At 28.8% G+C, this 26613-nt stretch overlaps 3 protein-coding genes across 5 annotated transcripts; 2 read left to right on the top strand and 1 right to left on the bottom strand.

Moving 5' to 3' along the window:
- Positions 1-736: 736 nt before the first annotated feature.
- Positions 737-4161, top strand: LOC127253927 (uncharacterized). 2 transcript variants are annotated; one of them, XM_051278748.1, is made up of 4 exons: positions 737-1020; positions 2584-2628; positions 2868-3115; positions 3444-4161. In XM_051278748.1, the coding sequence occupies exons 1-4, from the start codon at positions 783-785 to the stop codon at positions 3882-3884; spliced, it is 972 nt and encodes a 323-aa protein (XP_051134705.1). In that variant the 5' UTR covers positions 737-782; the 3' UTR covers positions 3885-4161. The 2 variants fall into 2 exon arrangements, with proteins under 2 accessions (XP_051134705.1, XP_051134706.1); XM_051278749.1 differs by lacking the exon at positions 2584-2628.
- A 3531-nt stretch (positions 4162-7692) lies between these two features.
- On the bottom strand, positions 7693-13919 carry LOC127253880 (putative axial regulator YABBY 2). Of its 2 annotated transcripts, none has more exons than XM_051278676.1 (6): positions 13384-13919; positions 11683-11802; positions 10993-11176; positions 9036-9084; positions 8702-8777; positions 7693-8025 (listed from the first exon to the last, which is right to left on the bottom strand). In XM_051278676.1, the coding sequence occupies exons 1-6, from the start codon at positions 13450-13452 to the stop codon at positions 7900-7902; spliced, it is 624 nt and encodes a 207-aa protein (XP_051134633.1). In that variant the 5' UTR covers positions 13453-13919; the 3' UTR covers positions 7693-7899. The 2 variants fall into 2 exon arrangements, with proteins under 2 accessions (XP_051134633.1, XP_051134634.1); XM_051278677.1 differs by having other exon boundaries at positions 10993-11170.
- An 8309-nt stretch (positions 13920-22228) lies between these two features.
- LOC127253757 (protein STRICTOSIDINE SYNTHASE-LIKE 3) lies at positions 22229-26239 on the top strand. Its single transcript, XM_051278513.1, has 4 exons — positions 22229-22892; positions 24554-24829; positions 24901-25068; positions 25547-26239. Exons 1-4 carry the CDS (start codon positions 22564-22566, stop codon positions 25947-25949), a joined length of 1176 nt encoding a protein of 391 aa, XP_051134470.1. The 5' UTR covers positions 22229-22563; the 3' UTR covers positions 25950-26239.
- The last annotated feature ends 374 nt before the right edge of the window (positions 26240-26613 follow it).

The raw sequence follows: 26613 nt of genomic DNA, 5'->3' as shown, positions 1-26613 counted from the left end.
ATTTAAGGGAAAAAATTAAGTTTGGTCCAAATATAATTAAAATTAATTAATTTTGGTCCCAATATAAAAAATTCATCAATTTTAGTCCCAATATAAATAATTTCAATCAATGTTGGTCTCATTATAAACAATTTTTATCAATTTTGGTCCCACCGTTAAACAACTAACGGAAATTGCTGACGTGGACATGACGGAGGTGACGTGGCAGTTGACCTGGAAAGTACAAGGTCCCAATTTTATCAATGTTGTTACACGGGACACTGTACTTTCCAGGTCAACTGCCACGTCACCTCCGTCGTGTCAACATCAGCAATTTCCGTTAGTTGTTTAACGGTGGGACCAAAATTGATAAAAATGGTTTATAATGAGACCAAAATTGATTGAAATTATTTATATTGGGACCAAAATTGATAAATTTTGGTTATATTGGGACCAAAATTGATGAATTTTTTATATTTGGATCAAAATTGATTAATTTTGATTATATTGGAACCAAAATTAATTTTTTCCATAAATTTAATTTAAAAAATATTACTATATTTATTATTTTTATACTCTCTTTTTTACATGAATTGAACCTTAATTAGGGACGTGTTAAGTTAAAAATATTTAATTAATTAATAATAATTAATTATAATATTATCATATTATTTTTTTATAATTAATAATATTTATAGTTTTAATAATAAAATTATAAATATATTAAAATATTAATTAATAATTTCTGAACCCTACCTCTGCGAAGTGCGAAGCCTTCGATTTTTAGGGAATTCCGTACAAGCATGAGAGGGCAAGGAGGCCTCTACGGAGGAGATTCCGGCGGCGGCCGCCGTGCATACGGTGGTGGTCGCGGCGCCGCACAGCAGCACCATCAGAGTAACAAGTCTGGCTATTACCAGGGGCGCCACCAAGATCAGCAGCCGATCGGCGAGAAGGATGGAGGTCTGCAGAATAATCAATGGCGGTGGGAAGGCGATGACGCGCAGATGAAATTGCCTCTGGCTGCTACATTTTCTGATGGTAACTTCTATTTTTTGTTTTTTCGATTGATTGCCCTACTTTCCAGCTCTTCGGCGTTGATCGTGTATTCCTTGCAGTGAATTTTGTTAGCGTGTAGGTGAAGTGGAATATATTGACAATTGATTCTGAGACTATTACAAAATACATTTATTGGTGATGAACAAAAATCTTAGCGCAATCATTGTTTGTGATTGTGAATGTGTTTCGATAATTCCATCAACTTCTGGAACTTATGCCTTGTTTGTTTCTTTCAGCTGAGATGATTTTCTTTTGTACATTTTACAATTTTGGCTGCATCAACAACTAATAATTTCTTACTTGTTTAGATTTAATTGTCTATCCTTCTAGTGTTCTTTTGTAAAGCCATTTTTAGAGGCTAGCTACGAGCAATGTCCGTAAACTTGTAATGAAATTTTGTGCAAAATTATATGCATAAATTGTAATTACCATTTGTAAAAACAAATCTTATGTAATAAATCATAAATTTAATTCGATTCAGCTTAAATTTTAATATAGATAAGTAAAATGGTGCCCAATGGATTCACTACATGTGTTGTCGACATAGCTGGCGTGCTCAAAATAAAAATGTACAAGATGGCATTTGTTTGCTCACTAGCCCTGAAATTTCTATGTAATTTGTCTCTTTGATGAACATAGCTTTTGGGGCCAAGCAAGTTATATGGCTGAGCTAGATCTTAAATGGTGAACTTCTTGAGTTAATAGATGATGTAGTATACGGTGGGTTTATGTTAAGTTAAGGCTTGAGCTCCTATTAAGCTCAGCCTTAGTAGAAGTGTGTGATATAATGATAATCTACTTACGATTGGCCTATGCATTTTTTCTTGATGTGGAAGGTTGGATAAGATATAGAATACTACCTACTGACACAGACACTCTAACCGGTGGCCTTTTGCTAAAAATTACTACTCTTTTTGTTTAGTGTAAGAAATGACAGTTGTAATATATAACGGGATTTCTGTAATATGAGGCAGTGGGCCCTTTTGTAATCAATTTTATTAGTCAGAATCTGCAAAACTAGTGTAAAGTTTGGTTTATTGAATTAGGATGCTAAATTACGAATATTTGACCCAATGATCATTGCACGTGCTTAGGATCAGTTGTCCTTCTCGTTAATGTTCTTCATCCTTGGAAACGTGAAAAGTGGAAATATAATCAACTCTAATGTGGATTGTTGCCTAAACAAACATGGAAATAATAAATGCGTGAAATTGATTTTCATAGGTCTGTTTGGGAATCTATCTAGCTCTTGCATTGAGATTTGTTATCTATCAGAAAATGAATGAATTATCAAGATTGGAAAGGTTCGGTGGTTGGAATGAGTTTATTTCTTTGATAACTTTCCTTCGTGGGTTCAATATTATTGTGTTTGTTTGGATGGATGATGCATACGAATTTAAGACAAATGGCACTTGCTTAACTGGTTATTATTGATAGTCGTTTTTATGGTTGACTCATTTAATTTTAGACCTCAAACAAAAGATTCTTGTTTGATTTTCTTTATCTACCGCAACTGTTTAGTTGATGCTTTCAAGTGTTTGACAGGGACTGGTCGCAATTTTACTTTCACCCGCCATATTGTAGAACCCGGTACAACTTTACGTCTGGAAATTCAAACTGAATCTATAAATTTTTTGTGAAGTGAAGATTTAGATTTGTCGTCCGGAGCCTGGTGGGATGAGAATGTTATTAGATAGTAACTTCACCAACTCATTGAACACCGAAAAGGAGAAACCTAATATCTTCACATTCAAATTAGAAGCGAAAGAAAAATCGGAAGTAACATACAATAATATTTAATTCTTCATTCCCTTCATTTGTGTTTATAGGTCAATTGTGTGAAATGCCGGGATCCTATTACCAAGGCCAGAGGCTGGATCCAATGGTGCCGTTGGAGAGACAAGGTGGCGGAGAGACAGGATCACAGGCGCATGAAGAGGATATGGAGATAGGATATGAAGACCCCCGAGTTGTGCAGACATATGAATCTCTTGAACAGAGATTCCTCGATGACCTCACAAAACTGAGCAAGGAGCATGCCGATTCTGAGGATGCCGAAAATGCTAGACACAGAGAGGTCCGATTTCTTTAACTCTTTTATTTCGCACTGTTTTGGTATTTGCTAAAGTGACACTATGTGGCGTAAATTTTCAATAACGTTGTCTACTGCTACTTAGTGGTGACAAAAAAAGAATCGGGAAAGGTGGCTTTGATATCTTGAACTTTTCCATTTCAATTTTCTTTAGGTTTTTCGATTTCTTTAGTATGTTATACGTATATATACCGTTAGCGAATGAATGATACACTGTCAATCTGTCATACATAAAAATTCGATCTTTTTCCATTCTATGATGCTCTGACATCTTTCTGATCTCACAAATCCATGTCTCACCATTTCGATGCAGAGATTGAATGCGATCAGTGCACAGTATGGGGAGCAGTTCGCGATGATCCGAGCCCAGCATGCTGCGCAGCGGGAAGAATTTCTCCGAAGAGAATCTCTAGCAAGGCAGCAGCAGTACCAGCAGATGGTGATGCAAAATTACCAAACTACCCCTAGCGATCCCCGCGCTTTCGATGCAGCGGAGCCACACCGAGCATTCAACTCTGATTCCTACAGCGCAAGAGGTCAGTTCCCCGCTAATGCTCGAGATCAACCGTATGAACCCAAAATTCCGTACCCGAATGCTCGAGATCAGCCCTACGAACCCAAAGCTCCGTACCTGAACGCTGGAGATCAACCGTACGAGCCCAAAGCTCCGTATCCGAATGCTTGGGATAATGCATACATACCCAAAGTTCCGTATCCGAAGGGACGGGCGTATAACAACCCTCGCTATTACTAGCTCGGCTCGGCTCGAATCGAATCGGGTAATGTAGTTTATTTTTTATTCCGAGCAATATTTTCTCACATCACATATGCTTTAGGTACAATGGCTACATGATTAATTACCTTAAATCATCGAATATATACAGAGAGATTTGTTCTTCATTCTTACATTAGATTCGAGTGGATGAATTATACAAATTAGTTGTCGTTGTTGTAAGAATGCCCCGTTGTTCCGGTAGGATTTCGTGTATATTATGGGTTAAGCTCAAGTGAATTATATAATCAATTTTATATATTATGGATTTTATTTTATTTCATTTTTGGTATTTTTAATTCCAGCTTTTCTTTTTGGGTACTATTTAGTTTATGATATAGTATTTTATAAGAATCGTATTTTTTATTATATTAAATATTATATACATTAATTGCTTTATGTATAGAAAAAGAATATGTTTTGTGTGTTATTATAGTGTGTATATTACTATATTTAATATTTTTTATATTTCACTGGGCTTGCTTTATATGTTGAAGTGTATATTTATTTTTATTTTTTCAATTAGGATAGTAAATTCACTTTGGATTAATTAGGATTTTAGATTCGAATTGCATAAATAAATCATTTCGCAATTTTACATTCCGCTCGTTATTTTTCTATCAAATGCAAAATTACAACGTGCACACTATGTTTGAAATGAAAAAATTCGTTCCAACACTTTTATAAAATACAAACATTTTAAAATGCAATTGTATTTATTTTTATTTTTTTTGGGATATTTTAAAATACGAGTTATTATTATATATAGTTATACTTTTAAAATAATGAATTGAAATAGTAACTCTTGCTTTTGTTAAGCTTTATGGAGAGAGACACAAGAGGAAGGCAATGGCAGAATTTGTCGGAGCAATTTTACTGAGGTCCGGGATCTGAAGTCCGATTGGATCCACACCGTTGATTATAAGCTGCTGATGACACTGAATTCCAACAACCCCAACTACATGACATGACATTACAGATTCTATACTTTATACACACAAAAAATAATTATAATTATTAAAAAAATATATCTAACAAAAAATACCATAATTGATAATCCACTTTTTTCTCATGCAGATTTTCCTGCTGCCAGCTTTGTTTTTTTGTTTGTTTTAATCATTATTTTTTTATTCCACAGCTAATTATTATTATTATTATTATTATTATAAAAAAAATCGTCCACTTTATATAATACTTTGTCCTTCTCACTTTTATATATCATTTGAGTTTTTTCTAATGAATTTAAAATATGTAAAATAATTTTAATATTTTTATTCCTTATACTATAAATTAATTTATGTATAATAGTAGTAGTTTAATTACATAGAAGTTATTATTATTATTTTTTTTTATGTGAACGTACAATTATTTTTATTACATTACAAAGAGTACTTTTAAATATAACAAATAAAGTAATTATTAATTTATTATTACCAGATTATTTAATAAATATTATATTTTAATGGTAGTAAAAAATTTGTTTTATTTGTACAAATTGGTATATTGATTTAATTTTTGTAATTTAGTTTAATGATATATAAATTTATGAATATTTAAAATATAAAATGAATTTGTTCATTTTGTATTTTTATAATTATAAAAAATACAATAAATAAATACTCTAAATATAATACATGTAATATATGCATTTTAGAATTTTTCATATCTAATATAAAAATGCATCAATTCAAAAATTCACTTAAGAACAAAAATATTTGTATTTATATATTTATACTTAATTAATGGACCAAACTGAGAGAGTAAAATATAAAATTTATTAGACCAAATTTACATATATATATATATAAAAGATATTTTTATATTAGATACATATATAATTGAAGATATTGCAATGTTCTCTTTTGACTAAAGTAGGATTTCATAAAAGCTTCAAACTTTTCAGCCTTCGACACAGACACTAACTATTGAACACACACACACACATATATATATATATATATATACACACACGCGAGGGATCAACCTAAGGGTGCCTTTGTTTGTTCGTTTTTGTTTTTAATTATTTAATTTGTAATAATTATACTTTAACTACATTTTTCTCAAAAAAGAAAAAAATAAATAAAAATAGATACAATTATACAAATGAATTTTACTAGCTACAACTTTAGTTAAATGGATCAACAGAGACGAACTTATTAAATTTAGATTTGAAAATACACAAAGTATATATTATTTGAGATAAATAATATTATATATATATATATAATATCTGATATATATGTATGTGTGCATATATATATATATAAGTTCATCGCTTGACATTGACTCATCAGCACTTGAACTGTAGCCATCAACCCCCCACCCCGCCTATATATAAATGCATTTATACATATCCCTTGAATACAGGGCAATGCTTTCATTTCTCACTAACATACACAAAAATATGTATATATATATATCTATAGGTAAAATGGTATAATTAGGGTGTGTTATTTTTGTATTTTTAAAGGTTTTGATTTTATTTTTTATTTTTATTATTTGTTAAGTGAAATAATAGTTGAACTTAATATTTTGTATATATAAAAGAATATATTTATATATATATATATTAAGAATGATGAAATTGTATTGTAAAAAACTTTTAAATACTAAAAAGTTTAAACTAACCGTTTATTGTATTGTTTAATTATTAATTTTATGTTATATTTTAATAATAGTTGATGTTACTTACGGTATAGATGGAGTGATTATTTCAAATAAGTTTGATTTGATGGAGTTAATTTTAAATACTTGTAAGATTTTGATTTCAGTTTTACTGTTTTATTTATTTTTTAAAAAATATCAAATCAAACATCTAAATTTTTATTTATTATATTATTTTAAAATTTAATTTTATATTCAAAACATCGTATTATTACATATTTACATCATATTAAATAACAATTATAATTTAAATTTTTTCCATTCAAAATCGAAACCCCTATAAATAAACACACTTGAGAATTTCACGAATATTTTGAATTCAATGCATATACCTCAAATATTTTATGAAAATGGTACTCTTGGTATCATTCCAATCTTGAACTTTATATCACAATAAAATAAATTTTCTTTAAGAAATATTTTTTAATTAAACAAATAAATTTTGTTTCCTTTATCAGATCTTTTATTATCATGGTATTGGTTAAGATTTTTGAGATTATTATATGGAGGAAGAATGTTAAAACTAATTAGTTTCAAGTTGAAGCATCAAATCCCTTATTAACATTATGAAACCATTTTTATTTATTTATTTTTTTTTGAATTTTTTTTTTCTTGAAGAGATAGCTATAGAAAGTTTATTAAACAATTCATAAAATTTCCATGCAATAGTTTTCTAATGCATAGACAAAATTTTGCACTTGTAAAAGATGAGGGTTCAAAAGTGTGTCTAAGATGATATATATATATATATTTTGTTTTTTGTTTTTGCAATGTCTAAATTAAAACTTAATGATCAAATTCATAAGTTAACCAATTTTTTTTTTTCGAAAATATTCAGTCACATTCTTATTGCTACTATGTTTTTAAATCAGACGACACACAAAATCAAGATCAAATTATATAAATAATGACAAAAGAATAATTGAACATACAACTTAAAGCAAACAAATATTTCTAAATTTCTTGTAAGATAAAATTAGTGAACACAATGAATAAATCCATAACCACACATAAATACTTGTGTATATATATATATATATATATATGATCTCGTTTTGTAAGCACAAATATCTAAAATTCTCTATTACATACCAAATTTAAATTCATATTTTAGGAAAAAAGAAGATACCAAAAAAATGAATTGCATATTTTCAAACCCTAGAATTGAACATACATACATATACATAATATTTAGTATCTAATCCCTCATTCTATATATATATATATATATATATATATATATTCTTTTTTAGTTTGTTCTTGGAGGGTTTGGACAATTGCAATTTCATTTTCTTTTTATTGATTTTATTTATTTAATTTATATATATTTATCTTAGGGAATAGCAAGAGATTTTTTCTGTGTGGCTTGAGCTGATGCAGCCGCATGTGGACGGTCCAGATTTGCTTGTTTGTTGCTCTCCACTTTTAATCCAAAATGAATGTGTGGAAAATGTGCCCACTGCATAAAATACCAATTACTAATCAAATACAAATATATGTACAAATATTATCACTTTTCTCAAATTTTATTATGTAAGTTTCAATTATTTAAAATTTAGGTCCAACTATATCCTACACACAAAACAAAATTTACGAATTCCCCTAAAAGTTGAATAGTCACAAAAAATAGCCAAAATGCAATGTTTTTTTGAACAATCATATGCATAATAAATATATAGGTAACTTACCATTAAAATAGTCATATGTAACGAATTTAAACATGAATAATTATTTTGTATATAAATTATAACCAAATTACTATTTGTATATATTTCGGGGTTTTCCTAAGGGACATGAAGAAAATCTAACAGCTAAGTTCATTTCTATTACTTGTTGTAAATTAAGGATCACCTACAAAATACGCAACTGGGAACTGTAAGAATTGGACAAGGAATTAAGATTATTCTAAATTATATTCTCCTTCCATGAATACACACATATTTTATCATCAATTTTGTTTAATGGCCCAATTTTAATTTCATAAGTTACAATAGTTCGCCCTTTTGTCTTGTAATGTAATTCATACATCATTATGTGATTATAAGACAAAATCGTAAACTATTGCAATTTACAGAATTAAAACACGATTATTCAAAATAATAATAAAAAAAATTAATAACCATCGCAAGACTTACATTCTTTGCAGCAGTGCTGAAAGCTTCCCTGTGACTAATTTCAGGATTGCTTGCTTTGATCCTTTGAATTTCCTCCCTGTAATGAATTGAATTCATAATTAATTAACTAAATATATGTATATATATATATATATATATATATAGTGTATTCTATTCATCTTTAATTCATTTGAACAACATACACAAGTTGTACATGAAATAAAACCTTACATTCATTCAAATTCAATGCATGTTAAAATTTTATCGCGATCTTGTATCATCTATTCAATTCCGGCGAAGAAAAGCAACAATAAATAAAACTTATTACAAGGTAGTAAAAAAAAAAAATACTTACTTAATGAAACGATTATACGCTGAAGGAACGCGTTGTCTCTTCTCCGGGGCTGTTAATATATTGTAAGAAAAGATAAGTCCCAAGTAAATAGATAAATAAAATTTAATTCAAAACTAAATTGAAACTAACCATAGAATGCCTCATGTAAAAGAAGACATTATTACCACATTCATAAATTACAAATATGATAAAAATGCCAAAAAAAAAACAAATTATATATATAAATCCTTATAATTAAGAGAGGAAAAGTCATATGATTAATTATATCTATAAAAACATGTCTTAACATACATGTATGAAATATTATGCACTATGCTTGTTAAAATAGTATATATATTTGTACAATATCAATTTTGTACATAAATTTGTTAATACATAAGTAAATAATGGAATAAAATTTACATGATAAATTTCTCATACGTATATTGCATCTAAAAATATTTCAATTAGACTCAAAGTACACATACAATTTTACGCAAACTATTAGGTTCAACTAAAGATTTATACATATCGCACCTATAAGAAGCTACTGCGGATTTTAACATTATATAAAAAAAAAATAATTAATTTTATGGGCTTTATTCTCTTTTATTTTATTAGATTTTTAATGTGCAATTCTTAAGATCTTTTACAAAGATATACTATTATTTAATCACACAAAAGACAACATCTAACTATTCAATAAAACATAAAAACAAATATAGAAACCAAACACACTCATAATCCACTTTTATATTATGCATTGATTTGGCCGATGTATGGTGAATCATATAATAATTTTTACACAAAATTTAGTCTTTTATTTTTATTTTTTTAAAAAAACTGTTAATGTAAAAATGTAATGTAGCCGTATCCCATGAATGACATGTAAGAAAGAATAAAAGCAGAATGATTTAAAACACAGGGGGTGGTGGGGATGCCTTATACACAAACCATACAGAAGTGCTAAATATATATATATATATATATAGAGAGAGAGAGAGAGAGAGAGAGAGAGAGAGAGAGAGAGAGAGAGAGAGAGTGTGTGTGTGTGTGTGTGCATGCATGCAGTGTTTGCAGATGAGATGATGAATTTTATTAATATGTTTGTATTGTCACAATCATTACAGGTCACATATACATACATATATATATATATATTGCTTTTACACAGTGTGTCTTCTAAAAGATGATAAGGTGTAAGCAATGTACCATACAGCACCATTGCGAAAAATATATATACACATTTTACATTAATTATGAGTACTTTGAGATTTTTTTTTTTTTGTTTTTTTTTTTCAAATTTGTATTATATAAGTAATCGTCATAATTTTATTAAAAATATATATTGCTTTTTTATTACAAAATAGGCTTATATTCAATATACTATTAAAAAATCACCAAATAAAGACCTTGACTAGTTACCTATATGTGATTATTTATTACTCTTTTATATATATCGTATATTTTTAAATTTGTGTTTTCCATTCATGTAACATGAAGATATATACTATATATATATATATTTTTTTTTTTTCTCTTTATTCATTTGGAGGATACAAAAATAATAGGACAATTTGAAATGGTGAATTTCATTATTTGAAGGCATTAGGGCAATTTGAAATTATGAAAAGATATATATTCTCATGCGACTAATTAATATTATTATTTTATTGTAAGACCAAACACACTATTGTGTATATATATATATATATATAATTATCAATTTTAACCCTCAATATATATGTGCGTTTTTTTGGCTGTCTTTTAATCTTGTGCTTTAAACTTTTAAAATTCTTGCCATGACAAGAAAATTCAAATTTTTTAGCAAGACAGAGGATCAAAACACAGCCAAAAACATATACGGACAATAGTGATAATTTGCTATAGGTACATAACTAAATTTTCATTTTTTTTCCGAGCATTAGGACCAAATTTGAAGTAGATAGAAATAGAATTATAAAGAAAGCTTACGTACGTCGAATTGGAGACATCTTAGGTTGTTCATGGACAACCTGATGCTGTAGTGGACCAATTTTGTTGCTATTAATGTTGTTGCACTTCGATGAAGATGATATCGATGAAGATGATGATCCATTTTCTTTGAGACATATGCTGTCTCCCATGAAAGAAGAATGCTGCTGCTGCTGCTTTAGCTGCACCTTTGATAATTAATTATTAATTATTAATCACCACAAAAATTAATTAGTTGAATCATTATTAATCACTACAAAAATTCATTGATCTAATTTCTTCATGTAATAGAATCATATATATAGAAGACAACTAATTATAAATGTTTGTGTTTCTTTAATATTTGAATTTGGATGTGGGGATTTAAAAATAGTAAAAACAACAACTAAAATAGTAAATTTCATCTTTTTTTTGTTAACAAGAGAATTAAAATAGTATTTAATACGAGATAAATAGAGATTAAATATGATATTTTGAATGATAACAATTAATTTATTCACTAACCTAATAAATAAAAAAGTTTTTATTTTTTATTTTTTATTTTATAAATAGTGACTAATGTCAATGAAACAAACCATGGAGATTTTTATGAATCACATTAAAGGGTTTTGTTAATTAAGGTTTTTTATGGGGAGAAATGAGAAATTAGGATTGGGTCAATCTCCCCCACCCACCCACCCAATGGTTCCAGTACCTGGAATTCTTGGAGATGAGCAGACTGAAGCAAAGCTCCCATGTTGACAGAAAGCAGGTTTGCACAGTGTCCGCATCTTACAGTAACAATGGTGAACATGCTCCCCCATGGAACACTTACCTGCAGATATAAATCCATCACAAGAATCTGTAAGATATAAGAAGAATCACAACAACAACAATTACAAATTTAATTAATTAATCTGAAGATTTATGGAGCAATGATTTTATATTATCAATAATATACAAAAGAAAGAACCCTAGTCTCTATGTGTGTGTCTAAAAAAAAACAAGAGATTACATCCTGATCAAGAAAATGGAATGTCCTAAAAGGAGCAAAGAAACCATTCAATGCAGGAATTCGTTTTTATTCAATACACGTACACAAATAGCACAATCATCTCAAAATCAAATGAAACAATCATCTTCCTTAATTTTTCAATATACCTTTCAGAATGTACAGAAATTTATAGCAAAAAGCATATTTAATGGATAATAACCCTTGTGTTAAAAAGGAACCCCTCCCTACCCCACCCCCGCAAACCCCCCCCCCCCCCAACCCTCTCTCGTTTCAGTGCTTCTTCTGACTTTTCTGTTGGCCTGACACTCCCATCACTGATACCTCACTGTTCAAGAATGCATGCATAACTGAGAAATCACAACAACACACAAACATATGCATTTGTAGAGAGAGAGAGTTGAAGGGGGGTGTGGTAGAAGAATGAAGAGTCATGAAAAGCCCCCTACTTTGTTAATTAATTACTATCTTTTTACAGACTGTAAAAAAAGAAAATAAAAATGGAGGAAAGATGCAGAAATCGCTAGTGAGTTTTGAGGCTAAAAGCGTGTTTTTAGAGATGAACAAAAAGGAAGGGTAAAAGGAACAGCAGCAGATAGAGATAGAGGTGTGTGTGGGATTCAATTTTAGAACTGTACAGTGATTATATTAGTGGGGTGCAGTACGAACTTTCATGAGAATAGCTCAGCAATAAATTTAGGGATTTATTATCACGAAAGGACACAATTCACCATTTTAAATAATACCAAAAAACCAAAAAGATTCAATTTTAATTGTTCTTTGTTCTTGAAATTTTGGCTATCAAAAAAAAAAAAAAAAAAAGAGATCACAGTGCTAAGCTACTGTAATCATTTAAATCAACCAGAATTTAATTGATTAAAGAATAGAATTAAATAGAAAAGCATAAGTCAAACTAATGCTATTTTTGTGGGTTTCTTTTTCAATCACAAATTAGGGTTTCTGAGATTTGATTGAGCATTACTTTTCCCCCTTTGATTTGATAAACTCATAATCTGACAAAAAAAAAGATAAGTAATTAGGGATCTTAGAAATTCAAATTTCTTGTTAGCATAAAATATCGACTGGTAAAATCATCACACAAATTAAGTTTTCTCCAATCTCCAAATTAATTGCAGAAGATTATTCAGACATAGTGAAAGAAAATTAACTTTGACATGAAATGATCATCGTTCCTACACACACAGACACAAAACCCAGATTAATAATTACTCAGTAAAGAAATAAATAAATAAAAATAAAAAATAAAAACCAAAAGAAGCCACCACCTCTCCCTTCATCAGATTCTCAGAAACAGAAATACCCAAACTTGGGAAATTCATCTGTTCCCAATTTCAGACAACCTAAGATATATATACATACATATACATATATATATATATATACCGCGAGAATTGTGTTGCAGAAGTTGCAGTGGACATAACAAACGCGTTCGGAGTTCAATTCCATGGACATTCAGGGCGACCAGCCTGTAAGTACTATGAATATATATATATATATGTGTATATATATCTTCTTGTAAGAAGAAAACAAGAAACTTTTATAATTAAAAAGGAATGGAGGGAGGTTGAAGGAATTAAAGACGAAAGGTAATCAACAAATCAAAGGGGTGGAATTAAATTATAGCAGAATTGAGGGGGCTAGGGCTTGCAGAGTGATGAGAGAGATCAGAAGAAATTGAGGAGTGAGAAAGGAGGTGCAGAGAGAGAGAGAGAGAGAGCTATGCATATACACACACAGTCACAAATACATATACAGATCATGTAGGTGTAAGTGTAGGTGTAGATGTAGATAGATACATAAATGTGTATGTATTTATGTATGTATTGTTGCATAGCAAGTAGGGCAGAGAGAGAGAGAGGAGAGAGAGAGAGGGAATGAGTGTTGGAGAGTGAGTGGAAATGAGATGAGGGGGAGGGAGATGAAGTGGGAGGAGTAGTACGGGTTGTTAGTGGAGGGGGTGGGGGGTGGGGGTTAGGGGGTAGGGGGGTATCATGATTGAGGGAATGAGTGGGTGGGAGTCATCAATTCTTTTGTGTATGTATATATGTGTATTTATAGATTATTACAGTATTGATGTCAAAATTTGTGCAGCGGACGAGGGGGGCGATTTATGCGCATATTAATATGGTTAGAAAATCCTCCATGCTTGTTTATATCTCTTCTATTTTTTATTTTTTTTTTAAATAATAAAAATAATACTTTGGCTTTAGGTAAGGTGCAATATTTTAATTTCATACACAAAAATTTAAGTAGGTAAGATAAAGTAGAAATTCGACGATGTGACGAGAGAGAAGTATATATATATAATTTTATTTTAGTGATATGATAAAATAAAATATAGTTAATTATTTCTTATTTTGAATATATTGTAGAGTATTTTTAATACATACTAAAATATAAAATATTGTAATTACAGGATGATCTGTTCGATACAATTATATTTATTATTAATATTATAATTAATATTTTTTTTGTCTCAATACAATAGTTTTGTTTATCATTTTTGTCCGTCCCAAAACAATAGTCTTATTTTTATAAATAACCATATCACCATAATACTACCTTTACTTTTTTATTTTTATTACACAATTGCAACTATTTTTACACTAATACACTTACAAAGACAAAAAAGTCTTTTATCTATACTTTTTACCAACTACCAATATAATATTAATATTCTTTAAATCTTGTACTCAACCCAATTAAGACTATAGTTTTAGGACGGAGGGAGTACTAATATTTTATACTATCTTCGTCTCGTTCGGCTCTAAGGGTCCATTTATTTTTTGCGTGTTAGTTTTTGAATATTAATTATTATATTATAAAAATACTTCTTTTAGTATTTTAATACTAATAGAAAAATATTTGTATAAAAAATTATACAAATATGAGGATATTTTTAATGTTAAATACACAAAAGGTAAATGTGATCTTAAGGCTAATGGAGAGAGTATTTGATAGTATTTTTTAATAGGAAATATATATATTATTAGGAATATTTTGATAGTTTAATATAAAACAATATGATTTTTTATTAATATTATAAGATCTATCTTTACTAAGATTTTTATTTTTTAACATTTCAAATCAAAATTAATATTATTTACTTGGCATATATTTTAATAAATATATATATTTATTTATTTTCAGAAGAAATCACATTAAAAATATATATATATTAAAAAATATTTGATCTTTAAAGAGTTTGTTTTGTTGTAGTTTAAAATTGAATGTTTGATTCAAATTTTTATTTTAATAATATTTTAATATTATATTTTTTTAAAGAAAATAATATATCTTTATTGTAAATTTTGTAAGATGAATAAATAATATTAATTTTAATTTAAAATACGAAAAAAAAAATCCAAAGAAGGAAAAAATATCAGAAAATGGGCTTTGAGAATGTGTATTTGAATTGAGGAAGAAAGAGGGAAAATATTTGAGTTAATCAAATTATTGAAAATATCTCACATTGGAGGTGTATCATGTTTTACCAATCATTTTCTCTTTAATTAAAAAAAAAAAAAAATCGAGATATTCGAGTTACTTTGGCATAACAATAGCAAGAAGATACTAAAAAAAATAAAAATAAAACACAACATAAGTATGCTCTTCCTCACCGCTATTCTTTTGCATATTTTGGGATGTATTTAATTTACTTGATAATTTTTTTATATTCGATTTTTGGTTTAAATTACGTATTTAAATTTTAGATTATTTTGGCATCATGTAAACACTATGTTCTTTGTCAATGCGTCGTCAATTTTTATTGTTTCTTGGACAAATTAATATCCTTTATGGACAAATCTTCCTTCTTCTATGTAACCATCTTAGACATGTCATTTGATCTCGTGTATTGGATCATCTATCTTCATTTGTGTCATTAAAATATCGTCAATTTATTTCAAAACACTATCAGAAACAACAATTGCAAAACAATTTGCATTAGGGGAACCCTTTATGCGAGATAAAATATTGAATCTGATCGGTCAGCATTTTTTAGATGAATTGATTTATTTTATTTTATTTTGTATGGTATGAAAAATATATTATGAAAATAATATACACGCAAAAAGATCATGGAAAAAAGTCGAGATGAATACAAAAATTCCTCATTTTATGCATAGTTTGAGAATCTAAATATTTGATTTAATGTTTTTTTAGAGAAAAAATTTAATGGATAGTAAAAATTCGTAAAAATATGTTAAACGAACAGACCCTTAAACTTCATTGTAAAATTATCGTTTGGTTGCAGAAAACATTTGAAATGATACAATGTAAAAAATATTTGAAACATTAAAAGGAATGAATGTAAATTTATAGTTAACTTTGGCATTCATTGCATTGTCAAACTAAAATTAATACCTTTGATTGATGGTAATATTTGAAATAGTATTAATTCAAATCTCTCCTATCAAATGAGTCTCAATAGTACTTTTGATTAGTCATTTAAAATATATTTAACCAAATAAGATCTTAGATTGTAAAAATCACATCTAATTTATGTATTAATGTGATAAAATAAGAAAAAGATATTTAGGCATTATAATATTATAAAATTTGTATTTACCACAAATATATATATTATTTATGAACGACGAAAATATATATTATTAATAGATACAAGAAATATTAAATTAAATTGTATATATATATATATATTTTATGACGTGGAACCCGCAGCCGCTATCCGAAAGTGCGCACTACGTAAACCCCTAACTATACCTAATACTCTCCAAAATAGGGCCGACAGTTATTAAGTTGTATATATTGATTGTAATAAAGTTCATTTAATGCTTTATTAGAAATGTACTTCGGGTGTGTTTGTTTTGGAAGATTGAATTTTAAATTCACTATTCATTCCATTTTTTTTCCAAAAAATATCAAATCAAACACCTATTTTTTATTTTTTATATTATACTAAAAATTAACTTTACATTCAAAACATCACATCAACACTTATTTATATCACATCATACCACTATTAAATTCAAAATTTGTACTATTCAAATCCTAACTCAAAATCCAAACCACCGTACAAACACACCCTTCGAGTTTTTAAAGTTATTAATTCTAACTATTTTCTTATATTAAACTGCAGGTCATTATCACCTATTACATCATTGACTACATAAATATATTTTATAATTTTTTACTGCATCTAAACATTAAATTATATTCTAAAAGTATTTCAAAATATTTTTTCGTTTCAAATAAATATCAAAATAAGATGTGAGAATTCCAAATTTAATTATTCCAAATCTATTCATTTTTAAAGTTTGCTATTACATTCAAATTCACCCAATTACAAGCATGGCCATCATTTTTTTTCATTTAATTGTGTATTGAAGCAATATAGGCTCTTTTTCTTATGATTATATATATATATAAATACTATATAATAATCTTAATTTTTTTTTAATAAAAATACATTATTTTATTTTATAAAATATCAATTCAATCATTATTTAGACATAAAATCACGGTACACAACCCATAATATTAACATTTTTTGTCTAGTTCCTTGTGTCACGGACCGAAACTTTAGCCGAGTATTGCCGAAAGGAAGATGCAGACGGATGCTGAGTTGGCGGCACGCCAACGCCCAGAGGCTAGCGGAGATCCTTCAAGATGTTTCGAAGCCTCCTGAAATATTCTGGAACATTCTAGAAGCCCCCGAGATTGCCCCTCAACTGAATTGATGATATTATCAATTAGATTTAGATTATCTAGATATCTTTATCCATATCTCTTTATTTATTTAGATATCTATATTTGTAGGTTGTTAAGATATAGCAAATCCAAGTGTGGATTTGATAAGATATTACGTATCCATATCTTGCTAAGATTTAGCATATCCATGATAGAGTGCCTATATAAAGAGGAGGAGTCCTCACTTGTGCTTCACTTCAGCTTTGAGAGTTAATAAAACACTCTACTTTGCCAGGTGCATCTTATAGTGTTCTTACTTTAGCGTGCGTTAAAGATGTGTACAAGGCTGTACTAGCCGAAGAATCGCTAGGCTAACAAAAAAGGTGTTCGCGGAGGAATCATCCGACCCGTTACACTTGGGACATAGCATCAATTTGTTCTTAGTGTTGACGCAAAATGCTAACCCTAAGCCTATGTTTATGCGTATACTAGACGTAAATTAAGAGATGGTATTAATATAAACAAGATGGAAAATACTTATTCGTTCATAAGCGAGGTTGTTAATCAATATCTAAACTAACTAATGCCTAAACTTGGCATTGGATTCAAAATTGCGCCTAACTATGCCAACCCGAGTTTAGAACCACGCTGTATATAGGCGCAAGTTGGCATGTTGTACCGAAGCCGGTTGTTTTAAGTAATTTTATTTTTGTTGGTGATATCATTTACTTTATTAATAAAAATATGAATTTTATTTACTTTGATTTTATTTCTTATGAATCATTTTATTTTTTATTTTTCTAATATATACTGAAAATTTGAGAAATACGCAATGTGTGTTTATTTGTCATTTTTCGTACTATTTGATTTTTACAATTTTTCTTTTTTAAAAAAACACATTTTAAGTCTCATAAAATATCATATTCAAATAAAAATTAAAATTAAAATAAACATCAACTAAATGATGCAATACTTCAAATTCTCACTTCACTAAAATACTGTCTTGATTAATTATTATCTTGTCTTGATCAATTCATCATCTTTTTTTTTTTTTTTTTTTTTTTCATTTGCAAGATATCTTTCTATCTAAATAGATTTGTCTAAATCATTGTGTGTCTGTATATATATATATATATATATCTTTTAATTGAATTTTTTATTTACTAAATAGAATAATCAATTTTATTTTTTTTTATCGAATTTTCTTTATCTTCAATTTTACTTCTTTTGTCTCATTTAAATGTATTTTTTTTACTATTTTCTTCAAACCCATTAAAAAATATTTTTTTTATTATAGTAAAAATAATTGATATACACTCATAGCTAGAAAAAAAAAATCTCTAAATATAAAAAATAGAAAAATCCCTAAATTCCTAATACTTCTTAGAATAAAAACTCTCTAATTTCTAAAACATAGAGAAAAAACAAAAAAAAACCCAATTTGTAAGCTCGCGTACTTGCGGGTCTCATTCATGATTCAACTTGGAACAAAAAAATAAATTAAAATCATAAATTCCTAAAATATCTTTTTTTTTATAAAAAGACTAATCAAGATATTTTAATCTTTTTTATTTGTATAAACTTTATATAATTAAGTGTATATGTTTACCATCAAACATCAATTTTAAACAAAGATGGTCTAATTTGTATACTTTAATTTAAAACAAAAAAATTATACGCAACAAATAAAATATGATATATTGTGTGCATCTTCATTAAAATATAAATAATTATTATGAGTATAATTTAAAAACAAAATAAAAATAAAAAACAACCACTAATTTGAACTAGGTATAGCCGAATTGAGATTTTGGTGAGTCTGGCGCAGTTGTTTCAACTGTAGGCAGCGGCACAATAATTTTCAAAATATTATTTTAAAATATTAAATTTTGAAATCAAAATATCAAAAATCTAAAAATTTTGGAGCTTAAATAAATATAAATTGATATTTTTTTATTTTTTTTTAATGTGAATGAGAAAAAAAAATATACTTACAACATTTTAATCTTGAGCAGATTGATAATTCATCTATTGTATCTCTCTGTCGCATTAATGATTAATAATTTTGAAAATTGATATTAATATATTTAGTAGTATTAATTTTAAAAGAATTCGTGTTATAAGTAATATATAAGTTTTTTTCTTTTTTTTATAAATTTTATACGGGCTTTGTTTAGTATTTATAAGAGCCCTATTAAAATATTAAAATTATTTTATACTTTTATTAATTAAGAAAATATTAGGATTCCTATTTTTAATTTATTATAAAAAATAAAAATATACATTTCATTGAGATTGAAAAAAAATAATTTTCTACCCTCCTTCAGTCTCATATAAAATATTTATTATTATTTTTTATTTCAATCCGCCACATAATTTGTATTTTTTAAAAAAATATATAATTATACATTTTAATTAAAATTTAAAGTTTATATCTTTTAGTTTATTTAAATTATTAAATTATTTTTATTATATAATAATTAATTTTATTATTATATTATTAATTATTTATTAATTATATTTTAAATAAATTTTTATATCTCTAGTAACATAAACAATTTATTCGAAACGGAGAGAGAATTATTTTTCTGTCGTTCAAATTGAATGTACCTTAAGTCCCAAGCCATACATCCTAACAAACCTATAGTTGCTCTTGAAAAGACAAGATCCACTTTTATCTTTATAATAATAATAATAATAATAATAATAATAGTAATAATAAAAAAAAAAAAAAACAATTAAGTGAATAATTAATTAACGTCCCATAATACGTCAAATAGGAGGAAGAAATGTTTTGGACATGATTGATAGATAGATAGATAGATAGATAGATAAGACGTAACTGTAAAGGATTAAGGAATTGGTATCGGTGCCGATTTGACACCCTAAAAACACACCTCACGCTCACTCACGTGATTTGTTTCTCCCATTTTTGCTTGCTTTTCAATTAATTCACAGAGTATGTTTTTAATTTAAATAATTTGAATAATTATTATTCATATGTCCCATAAATATATTCCTAATTGGATTGAACACATAATTTAAAAAATATTAATATTATATTGACAGTTGGTAAAAATATGAATAAAAGATTTTTTTTGCTTTTTGAGTGTATTAATTTAAAAAGTAGTGGTAATTTATGTAATAAAAATAAAAAAGTATAGATAATTTTATGGTGATATGATTATTTATGAAAATGAGACTATTGTTTTAGAACAGACAAAAAATAATAAATAAAACTATTATATTGGGACGAGGGAGTATTATCATTTTTTTCATGTGAGTTATAAAAAATTACTTCGTACCACATCATTCATTTATTTTTTTTAAAATATAATTATATATTTTAATCATATTTTAAAATTATAATTTATAAATTTTTTTATTTTAATTAAACTATTTATTCATTTTAATTTTAATTTATAATTATTTTATTAAATTATAATTATTTTTACTAGTACATTTTCTCAATATCTAAGCTCTATATAATATATTGTGAAATGTAGGTATTGAGTAATTAGTAAATAATTACTTCCTCCCTCTCATTCTAAAGGGAAATAAGTATTAATATATGATTATTTTTACTGAAATAAGAAAATAATATTTTAGAATGGGACATAACAAAAATAGTAAAAATGGTACTTTGAGATAAATGGAATAACTTATATGTGTTCTTATATTATTTTCAATAATAAAAAAAAAAATCTAACTTATATTTTCATCCTTCTTTTTAGGAACTATAAACTCTACTTTGTTATATAAATATCTTTATTGTATCATTAAGTCATTACTTTTATAATTAAAAATATAAAAAAAAATATTATTTTTTTACTACTTTTAACCACTCATAATAAACAAATAAATATTTTTTTTTTCATAAAATATTTTAAATATAATAAAAATTATTTCACTCAAATAAAATCACAAATTTTCAATATATATTTTGATTGTATATATATATATATATATTTTATACTTATAACATTTTAAAAAATATATATATTTTATAAATTAAACTATATGTAATCATTATTTTACTATTAAAAAATAATAAAAGAGAAAATACAAAGAATTCTTTGGAGTAGAACTGATTAAAAATTTACAATGATTAAAATAATATTTTAAATTAAAAAAATAAAATATTATTGAATAAAAAATCAAAAATATACTTTGTTTCAATTAAATTTCAAATAAAATCAAATAAATTTTAAAAACAAATTGTAAAAAATATATATTCAATTATCACTTTTATTTTTTAATTATCTCAATAATGATGAAGGAATGAAGTAAAATTGTACTAAAGTAAAAAATATTCCCTCTGTCTCGTAATTATGTATCCGTTTATTTTTCACGTAGTTTTAAAAATATTAATATTATATTGAGATACAGTAGAAATGACTAAAATATATTGGAAGTAGTAAGGTAATTGTAACGGTAGATAGTATCATTGAAAAATCATTAAGTGACAAATAGGGTTAATTTTGTCATTTTCTTCCAACCAAACAATTACAGTCGTGTGAGCGAGTGAGTCAAAAATGTCACCTACTCACTACTCATCATCATCGTCCCCATCTCCATTGAATATTATTGATTGTTAGGCAGCAGGTAGCTGGGTCGTTGGCTCCTCTGCCTCTGCCTCTGCCTCTGTCTCCACTCCCATCTGGGGAGTACTTAATTTTGTAGGTTTCTTTCACTCCCACTCCCACCCTATCCATCTATCTAATCTAGGGTTCTGAGTTTGGTGGAAAACGCTTTTCAATCCATCCCTAATTGTAATAATCAAGTACCGCTATTTAATTGGATTTTCTCCGTGCACTGCACAATCCTCATCTGATCTCCTCCTCCATTGCTGCTGCTGCTGCTGACCCCCCCACTTCCCAACTCTCAATTCCCCCGGCCGGCCGCCCGGCCATGGCGCTCGCCAGACTACTCGCCGCTTTATTTCTCCTACTCGCTGTGTACTGCGCCGTCGACCCCTTCAACCACGCCGCCATGAACGGCTTCCCAGACTTCGAGACTATTAAGGTCGACCTGCCGCCGTGGTCCGCCGTCCCCCTCGACAGGGACGCCGCCAATCTCCTCCAGAAATCCGAGCTCAAGTTCCTCAATCAGGTGCAGGGCCCCGAGAGCTTGGCGTTCGATCCCGCCGGCCGCGGCCCCTACACCGGCGTCGCAGACGGGAGGATTCTCTTCTGGGATGGCAACAATTGGACGGATTTTGCCTACACTTCCCCCAATCGGTGAGTGGCTAACTACTACTTCATTGATGAATAACTCTAAGCATGTTGATCTTGAGATTCATTCATATATCATTCATTCGCTGCCTGCCTGAGATTCATGCTAGCTGATTTCATAATTTGATCTTGAATAGTAGTAGTTTAGTGCACTAATTATGTACGATATAACAATGCTTTAATTTCCAACATTACTAATTGTATGAACATACATTTGATGGATGGTTTGATAATCGTCATTGGATTTATAGGCAATAATTGAGCTTTGAAGAGCTGTGCAATCAACCCGAGTAGATAAATATTACTCCCTCCGTCCAGATACGGTGTCTGTTACACTGTAGACTTGGTATTATAAGATTGGTGTAATTAGTAAATAATTAAGAATGTATTAGTGAAAATAATTATCCTATAATATAAATAATTATAAATTAAGATTAAAATAACTAATTAGTTTAATTAAAATTAAAAAATTAAAATTTAAAAATTTAAAATGAGATTAAAGTGTGTAATCATTTTCCAAAAAAGGAAAGTGACATGGTATGTGGGACGGACCGAATCGTCAACGTGGACATGGTATCTGGGACGGAGGGAGTAGTATTATTTTCCCAGGTTGGGGTTTTGCTTTTGTTTCTCTCTCTGTATTTCACAGAAAGGGGCCATTAATGGTGGACAGAGTTGTAGTTAAGTATTGATAGCTTGGTATCTCTGTAGTAGGCTAACTGCACAAGCTGTAACGAATTATGTCAAGATTTAATTAGACACCGGCTTCTTGAAATTAGGCATGGCTATGTGGATGGTGTGTTCAACTAAACTCTAACTAAAATCCAGTCCCATTTAATTTGATCAAGATTTAAAAAGGAAGGAATATCTACGTGCCAATAATTAATTTGGGCAAATCCTCGGCACCAGTTGCAAATTTTACAGGCATTTTTATGGAGCTGCATTCTAAATAAAGAAGAAACTTAAGCAACCCCAAGAATAATTGATCGTTGGATGTGCATTTGAAGGCTTTGTTTACTTGATTTTGCTTTTTAGGTTCAGATAGTGGGTTGGATAGTTGAATGTGATGGGTTATGAGAGAAAATAATATATGTTCTTAGAGAAACACGCGGATTGCACGGTATAAAGAAATCTAAAAAGAAAATCACTAAGTGCTGTTGAATTGCAGTTGAGCTGCTTTGTGCTTAAGATCTTTGTTTCTATCTTTTTTTTTTTTTTTTTCCGTATTTTTGGTGGACACTGCAGGTGTTTTATAGGAAGATACTATATAGTTTCATATTTATTTATATTTGTTATTGTGGTTTTAGTTTGCCTTCATTCCATAGCTACTTAGTAGCTCTGTTCCCTTCTCCTTTTGAGAATTACCACTCGAGACTGTAAGAGTTTCTCATGGAGTAATTAGGGGGGTTTACCGGCTACAATAAGGGAATGGTTAGACTGGTCGTGGTGTAACAGATCGATTAGGCCTTAAAGTTCTATGAACTTGGCTTGGTTTTACATTTTTCAACATTTAAATGGCCGTTCTGTGTTCTTGGTGTCTCCTATGTTTCAGTATCATCTCAGAACTCGTCATTCACTGCATTCGTACCATCATTCTATCGAAATTCTAAACATGGTTACTTGAATTTTAGTGCAACTAACTGTAATCAAATTGCTTCCTCTATCAGGTCAAGTTTATGTGATCCAAAACCATCACCTATGAGCTACTTGCCGAATGAGCACATCTGCGGCAGGCCATTGGGGCTAAGATTTGACAAAAGAACCGGAGATCTTTACATTTCAGATGCATATTTTGGATTGATGAAAGTTGGCCCTGAAGGTGGCTTAGCTACGTCGCTGGCTACTGAGGCTGAAGGAGTCCCTTTTGCATTTACAAATGACTTAGACATAGACAGCGAGGGGAATGTCTATTTCACTGATAGCAGCGCAAAGTACCAAAGAAGGTTGGTATTACAATCGAAATTATAAATAGGAAATTAAGGGTATCTAAAATGTTGCGGCATACTTGTTTCAGGAATTTTCTCCAATTAGTTTTCACAGGAGACGATAGCGGAAGGCTACTGAAATACGATCCTAAGACAAAAGAAGCCACTGTTCTTGCTCGGAATCTTCAATTCCCCAACGGTCTTTCCATGAGCAAAGATGGTTCGTTCTTTGTGTTTTGCGAGGGTGCTCTTGGCAAGTACGTCGAACTTATTTCCATGGCACAAATTTATATAGTGCTTATTAATTGGTTAAAGGCAAAATTGTCCATAGTTCGCTTGTGGTTTCGAAATTCAGCGTAAATTTTCCATTTATTTTAAAAATTGTATGGAACTCTTATACTTTAAAAAAACGTTACATGAAACTCCTTTGTAATTTTGAAACTCAATGTAAATCTCAACTTTACTTAAAACAATTGCATGATGCCTCATGTACTTTAAAAAATATTGCATGAAACTTCCATCATTCAAAAAATATGGATAGAAAACATTTCTTATCACACAACGGAGGTTTCATAGGGTGGGGTTTCATGCAACGTTTTTGAAAGTATAGGAGAGTGCCAAACAATTTTTAAAAACTACAGAGAGATTTTACGTAAAATTTCGAAATCACAGGAGACTTATAAACAATTTTACATTTTAAATTAAATGTAAGTATGGAGGCATGTTTTTGGGCAGGTTAAGTAGGTATTGGTTGAAGGGCAAAAAGGCGGGGACGCGCGACACACTGGCGACATTGCCTGGATTTCCCGACAATGTCCGGACAAATGAAAAGGGTGAGTTTTGGGTGGCCATCCATTGTCGAAGAAACACATACTCTTACTTTATGGGTTTGTACCCACAAATCCGGAAGCTATGGCTGAAGCTCCCGATCTCTGCGAAGATCCATTACCTGATGCAGATCGGCGGGCACATGCAAGGCGTGGTCGTTAAGTACAGCCCGGAAGGCAAACTGTTGCAGATATTGGAAGATCCGGCGGGGAAAGTGGTGAAGGCGGTGAGTGAGGTGGAGGAGAAAGACGGGAGGCTGTGGATGGGGAGCGTCTTGATGTCGCATGTCGCGGTTTACCAGTTGGAATAAGTGCTAAGCCAAATCTTTACTTATTTGTGCTCGCGTTGGTGTTCGTTTAAGAATAACAAGAAGTTGGTGTTTAATGTTAAATTTGTACGGAACTTTTGTTTTGTTTAACACTGTGCTCGTTGTCTTTGCCCATGGACATGTTTTAGTAACTCAGAAATATAGAGAGGATGTATGCAATATCACCTTAACTCAAGTAGGAGGTGTTTGGTTTAAATGGTAGACTTTATGGGCTTTGATCTTTTAGATTTTTATCTTAAAATGTATACTATATATTAATCGTGTTTTCGACTTATTGATTTTACTATTTATCTATATTAACTTTATGTATTTATTCAAACAACTTTTTTTGTAGATATATTTTTAATTAATTTTATAAAATATATAGCATATGCCCACATAATATATAAAATAATAAATAATTCAAACTAAATCACTAAATAAATATATTTTTAATTTAATTTAATTATTTTATTTTATTCATGATACCGTATTAAACAGATCATTACATTCAATTAAATTTTTATGTCAAAATAGCAAAAAATATATAAATAAATTTGGCTTCGCCCGCTACTCATTATTATTAATATATTTTATTTTTTTTTAATTGAACTATATTAATAATAAAATTAATAGTATTTTATTATTTTTATATTATATAGAATTT

The sequence above is a fragment of the Andrographis paniculata genome, unplaced genomic scaffold, assembly GCF_009805555.1.
Source record: "Andrographis paniculata isolate CXL003 unplaced genomic scaffold, ASM980555v1 Contig51END, whole genome shotgun sequence".
Taxonomy (NCBI): domain Eukaryota; kingdom Viridiplantae; phylum Streptophyta; class Magnoliopsida; order Lamiales; family Acanthaceae; genus Andrographis; species Andrographis paniculata.
This window is presented reverse-complemented; position numbering and strand designations above follow the sequence as displayed.